The following is a 6,430-nucleotide window of genomic DNA, read 5'->3' on the forward strand; positions in this document are numbered from 1 at the left end:
AAGGCCGTGCCACAGTCGGACAACCCCAAATGTACAAATGTTTAATGCTTGGCCCTTTACCTGTCCAAAGTTCATAAGGGGTCTTGTTAACTGCTTTACTTGGAACCCTATTAAGGATGTAAATTGCGGTCTTTAAGGCTTCTCCCCAAAGTGACTCTGGCAAAGAAGAATAACTAATCATACTTCTCACCATATCCTTAAGAGTTTGGTTTCTTCGTTCTGTTGCACCATTCATGCTAGGTTTGCCCGGCATAGTGTATTACGGAACAATTCCACACTCTTTGAGGAAAAGTGCAAAAGGTCCTGGACGTTGTTCTCCTGATCCATCATATCTGCCATAGTACTCACCACCACGGTCAGATTTGACAACCTTAATTTTCTTTCCAAGTTGAAGTTTAACCTCAGCCTTGAAAGTCTTAAAAACTTATAGGGATTGGAACTTCTCATGTATCAAATATAGGTAATTGTATCTAAAGTAGTCATCTATGAACGTAATGAAATATTGTTGTCCATTCCAAGAAGCTGTAGGAAAACAACCACTAATGTCTGTATGCACTAGTCCTAAGACATCTTTAGCTCTTTCGACACCTAATTTCCTTATGTTTGTTCATTTTCCCTTTATGCATTCAACATAGACCTCAAAGTCCAATAAATCCAAAGGGTCAAGAATTTCATCCAACACAAGTCTCTAAATTTTTTGTTTAAAGATATGGCCTAAACGCTTATGCCATAAGGTGGCTGAATTCTCATTCAACTTTCATTTTGTACCACGTGAACTTATTTGCAGTATTTCATTATAGGAACTAACAACATCAAGCATGTAAAGATTATCAATTAAAGAACCAGAACCAACCATATTTGAATTTTGGTAGAGACTAACTTTATTATTTCCAAATGAACAAGAAAATCCAAATTTGTCCAAACTAGAAATAGAAATCAAATTCCGTCTAAAGAGACGGTACAACAAAAGTCTCAAATAAATCCAAATAAAATCCAGTTTTTAACTGTAATCTAAAAGTTCCAATAGCTTCCACTGCAACCTTCTTGCCATCACCCACAAAGAAGAACCTTTCATCATCACTTGGTGGTCGATTCCACAGGCAACCCTGCATAGTCATACTTATGTGAGTAGTAGCACCAAAATCTACCCACCAAGTATCTTTAGGTACAAAAGCCAAATTAACTTCAGAACAAAGAAATTTATATTTCTTCACACGCCATGTGGCATACTTGGGACACTCTTTCTTCATGTGTCCTGACTTCTTGCAGAAGTAACAGGTAAATTCCTCATCCTTCTTTTGTTTCTTTTGCTAAGAAGTCCCTTCCGCAACACCCTTAGTCTTCTTCCTTTTCTTATTCTGAGAGATCGAATTCAAGTGAGCACTTTCAGTCCTATCTCTCTACAGCCTCTCCTCCTCTTGCACACAGTGAGATATAAGCTCATTGAGGGACCATTTGTCCTTCTGAGTGTTATAGCTCACTTTAAATTGCCCAAAGTGTGCAGGAAGCGAGATCAAAACCAAGTGCACGAGCAAGTCTTCACCAAGCTCTAACTTAAGTGACTTGAGTTTTGATGCGAGATTGGACATCTCTATAATGCACTCCCTTATGTTCCATTTGCCTTTATACTTTATGGAGACTACTTTAGCGAAAAGGTTACTCGTCTCCCCTTTTTCATTTTTGGCAAAGTATTGCTCAATTTCCTCAAGGAATTTCCTTGCACTTTGACCCTCAGAAATAGAGCCCCAAAACGCCTCTGGAATAGAGCGCTTCATGATCATAAGACACATTTGGTTAGACCGATCCCACTTCAATTTTTACCTCATTAGAGGTTTCCGGAGTGGAAATTGGTCGTTTTGTCCTCAGTGCCAAGTCCAAATCCATACAACCTAGAACAATTTCTACGGCTTCCTTCCAGACCTTAAAATTTGCCCCATTTAGCATTGGTATAGAATTCACTTGGGCAGTAACATTTGCAGCACTGACAATATTAACTAAAGAGAGAACAAAAACTAATAACATGTTCACAAATAATCAAGCAAGTCATATAAAGTATATATAACAAGACATGCAAATATTTCCCATAACAGATCCATCACAAGATACCCAACACAACATTAATTCTAGTCTTCGGACAGAGAAATTAATTTGTAATTGATACTCTCAACGCAATGATCAAATATTGACAATCAGTTCTGTCAAATAATAGTCTTTCTTTGGAATGACTATTATTCTCATGAAAAAAAACTTCATAATTGTCACATATTTATCATCGCAGGTATGTTATTATTTGGCCAAATTGTGTCTTCCTTTGGGTTGAACACAATTCGCATAAATAATTTCATACTAATATCCATGCAATTTAATTAAATCAATTTACACAATAGAGGTTACTTTGGAAACATAATGGTTCAATCAATTTAATTAAAATTACCAGACACGCAAATACATGGAAAGGATCCATAAAGGTTAAATTTGTACTCAATTATGATAGCAGTAAATATTTGAAAACAACATCATGGTAAACTAATTATGCATCCCAAACAAACATACCACGATACTATCACAAATTTATACTAACCACAAGAATATCATAAACTATCAGCCTATCACCAATTCATGAAGGAAAAAAAGTTAGCAAAAAAACAATAAATTATTCATATAAGACAAAAGACCATTGCCTTATTACTGATTCATATAAACAATATATATATATATATATATATATATATATATATATATATGAAATTGTGCCATGTACAAAACATCATGATAATGGCATACATATAGATTCACAAATTGCACACAATGACCTTATATAAAAATATAAGTCCCTATGGCTTTGTATTCGACGTAAAGAGTTTTCGAAAACATTATATGTATAAAACAAAAAAAAACTTTCTTGCTCACAAAATATATATTGTTCAAGAAAACCAATGCCAGATACATAGAACCTTTATCCCAAATAGAATAATATGTAAGCACACGTGACACAAACCAAAATTGTGTACAAACCCGTAAATCAAATGCAGAGGCCTTTTATTCATTTGAAAAAAAAAAGAAAAACTTTACGACCATAACACAGAAATTTACGGGTTTTACAATTTTATTGATCAAAATAGTTTCTCCCCAAAATAAAATTAGGGTTCATATAACTAAAACGATTCAGATATCATACATATCAAATAACTTCAAATCCCAATAATCTAATAGTAATGGTGGTTGTGATACCACTTGTTGGAATTTTTAATAAACCTTATAAAATATCAAATGAGCACCAAAACACATTATGTCATATTATCAATAGGTTTTAAGGAATAACTGAATCCATAAAGCTTGATCAACACGCAGCGGAATCTTACAGCGGTCACGAACAATTGGTTTAATGAAAGATGGCATACAAATTCATGTGGTACAAAACATAAATTAAAGAAGAATTCTACCACTTTATGGCATAAGCACTTATGCCATATCTCTATACAGAGAATTCAAAAGTTTGCATTGAAGGAAATTCCTGGACCCTTAGATTTGTCAAACTTTCAAGTTTGTGTTGAGTATAAAGGTAAACAAACAAAAGGAATTTAAGTGTTGAAAGAGCTAAGGATGTCTTAGAACTAATTTGTACAAATATATGTGGTCCTTTCCCTATGAGTTCATGGAATGGACAAAGGTATTTTATTATGTTCACAAACAATTACTCTTTATTTAATTTATGAGAAGTCTTAGTTCATAGACATTTTCAAGTCTTTCAAAGTTGAGGTTGACTTCAACTAGGAAAGAAAATCAAGGTTGTCAAATTTGACTATGGTGGTGAATACTATGGTAGATATGATAGATAAGGTGAGCAACATCTAGAGTCCCTTGCACTTTTTCTTCAATAAGTGTGAAATTGTTATTCAATATATAATGTTGGGCAAACGTAACATGAATAGAGTTGTAGAATGACTAAAATGGAATCTTAAGGATATGGTAAGAAGTATGATTCTTCTCTACTAGAGTCGCTTTGGAAAAAGACATTAAAGACTACAGTTTATATCCTCTACAAGGTACCAAGTGTAGTAATCACTAACGACCACTTGTAGTTGTGGGCTTGGAAAAGACCAACATTAGGCACATGCACATTTGGAGATGTCCAGCTAAAGCAATGCCTTATAGGCCTTGTGAAAGTAAGCTAAACTTAAAGACAATATATATGTTGCTACTTTTTTAGTTACATTGAACCCTCTCTAATGTAGCTCCATGTAGAGCTTGTAGGCCTTGGATCCTCTTCATCACTTGAATTTGAATTTGAATTTGTGGAGCCAAATTTAGAGCCAAAATTTCACTAATTATGATCAATGAATTTCAGCTATGGTTCAACCCACTAATCCAAGATCAAATCCAAGGTTTTCCACTAATTGTGCTTAGGTGTCATGAGGCATGTAAAACATGACGGACATGCACAAAGTGTGACTATATGATGTGACAATGGGGTGTAGCAAGCAAATGCTCACCTCCCCCTTAGGCTGGTCCAAAATTTAATTGGATTGGGTTTCTCCGAATTCAATTAAATTTCTCTCCCAACACACACATCAAATAGTGCACTTAATGCTTATAAAATTACAAAACTACCCATGATACAAAAACTAGTCTAGGTGCCCTAAAACACAAGGGCTGAAAAATCCTATATTATTAGGGTACCATAAACTTATAGGGTACCCTCCTTACACTATGGATCCCTAAATACAAGGCCCAAAAAATAATGAAACCATAATCTAATATATATGCAGATAAATGGGCTCATACTTAGCCCATGGGCCCAAAATCTATCATGAGGCTCATGAGAACCCTAGGGCCTTCTCCTGCATCCCTAGTCCAATCTTTCTGGAGTCTCCTACCCATGGCTTTTGATGGAAGCTTGCTTGTGGAGCTTCTATGGAGGCTGGATCTTTGAGCTTCAATGAGGTCCTTCAATGGTGATTTTACACCATGGAGATGCAGTGGAAGGCAAAGGAGAAGAGGAGAGGGGAGGCACCATCCACTAGGGAATAAGCCAAGGAAAAAGGAGCTTCACCACCAAGAATTGCCTTGGATAAGAAGCTTGAAGAGGATGCTTTAATGGAGGAAAAGAAAGAGAGAAGGGGGGAGCACGAAATTGAAGGAATAAAAGAGGGAGAGAAGTTGAACTTTGAGTTGTGTCTCACAAGACTCTCATTCATCAAAGTTACAACAAGTGTTACACATGTTTCTATTTATAGACTAGGTAGCTTCCTTGAGAAGCTTTCTTGAGAAAACTTCCTTGAGAAGCTTCTTTGAGAAAACTTCCTTGAGAAGCTAGAGCTTAGCTACACACACCCCTCTAATAACTAAGCTCACCTCCTTGAGAAGCTTCCTTGAAAAGATTCCTAAAGAAGCTAGAGCTTAGCTACACACACCTCTCTAATAGCTAAGCTCACCTCCTTGAGATGAGAAGCTAGAACTTAGCTACACACCCCCTATAATAGCTAAGCTCAACCCCGTGACAAAATACATGAAAATACAAAAAAAGTCCATACTACAAAGACTACTCAAAATGCCTTGAAATACAAGGCTAAAACCCTATACTACTAGAATGGCCAAAATACAAGGCCTAAACGAAGGAAAAAAACCTATTCTAATATTTACAAAGATAAGCGGGCTCATACTTAGCCCATGGGCTCAAAATCTACCCTAAGGCTCATGAGAACCCTAGGGCCTTCCCTTGGATCTCTGGCCCAATCTACTTGAAGTCTTCGTTTAACAATTCCAATATAAGATCATTCTTTGAGACGGTAATGCAAGATTCCTTGAAGAAATTGAGTTTGGAGGGGAAGGAAACATAAGGATTGTTTTCTTTAAAGAATAACATGCTATTGACAATGGATAAGTCTTTGTACTTACCATTGTTTAAGAAAAACAGAGATTCCTCCTCAAGAACCACCTATAGTTCAAACTCAATAGTCTCAAGAAATGTCATTGTGAAGATCCACTAGAAAAAGGAGAAGTGCACTTTTGAAGATTATGATATATTTTTTTACAAACATAAGTATTACATTGGGTTGATTGAGGAAGATCTAATCAACTTTAGTCAAGTTGTGCAATGCTCTAACTTTTAAAAGTGAATAAGTTGATCGATTTCATCAATGATGGGATAAATTGAAAGAGATATATGAAACTCGTCTTGTTGTCAAAAACTCAAAAGGAAGACATTGATTATAAAGATACTTTCTCTCTGGTTTCTTAGAAAGGATATTTTAGGACTATAATGACACTAATAGATCATTTTGATTTAGAGTTGCATTAAATGGATGTAAAGACTATGTTTCTAAAATGGCAACAATGATGAAACAATTTATATGATGCATCTGGAAAACTTTGTTAAAGGTGACCTAAATTTTATGGTGTGAAAACTAAAGAAATCCATTTACGACCT

At 35.4% G+C, this 6,430-nt stretch overlaps 1 protein-coding gene across 1 annotated transcript; it reads right to left on the reverse strand.

Moving 5' to 3' along the window:
• Positions 1-1,400: 1,400 nt before the first annotated feature.
• On the reverse strand, positions 1,401-1,775 carry LOC114404964. The gene has a single exon (XM_028367674.1). The coding sequence runs from the start codon at positions 1,773-1,775 to the stop codon at positions 1,401-1,403; it is 375 nt and encodes a 124-aa protein (XP_028223475.1).
• Positions 1,776-6,430: the final 4,655 nt, after the last annotated feature.

Source organism: Glycine soja, chromosome 3 (assembly GCF_004193775.1).
Source record: "Glycine soja cultivar W05 chromosome 3, ASM419377v2, whole genome shotgun sequence".
In the NCBI taxonomy this organism is placed as follows: domain Eukaryota; kingdom Viridiplantae; phylum Streptophyta; class Magnoliopsida; order Fabales; family Fabaceae; genus Glycine; species Glycine soja.

What these genes read in the sequence shown, in the direction of transcription:
- LOC114404964 (XM_028367674.1), bottom strand. Translation starts at nt 1,775, where the DNA reads ATGAAGCGCTCTATTCCAGAGGCGTTTTGGGGCTCTATTTCTGAGGGT.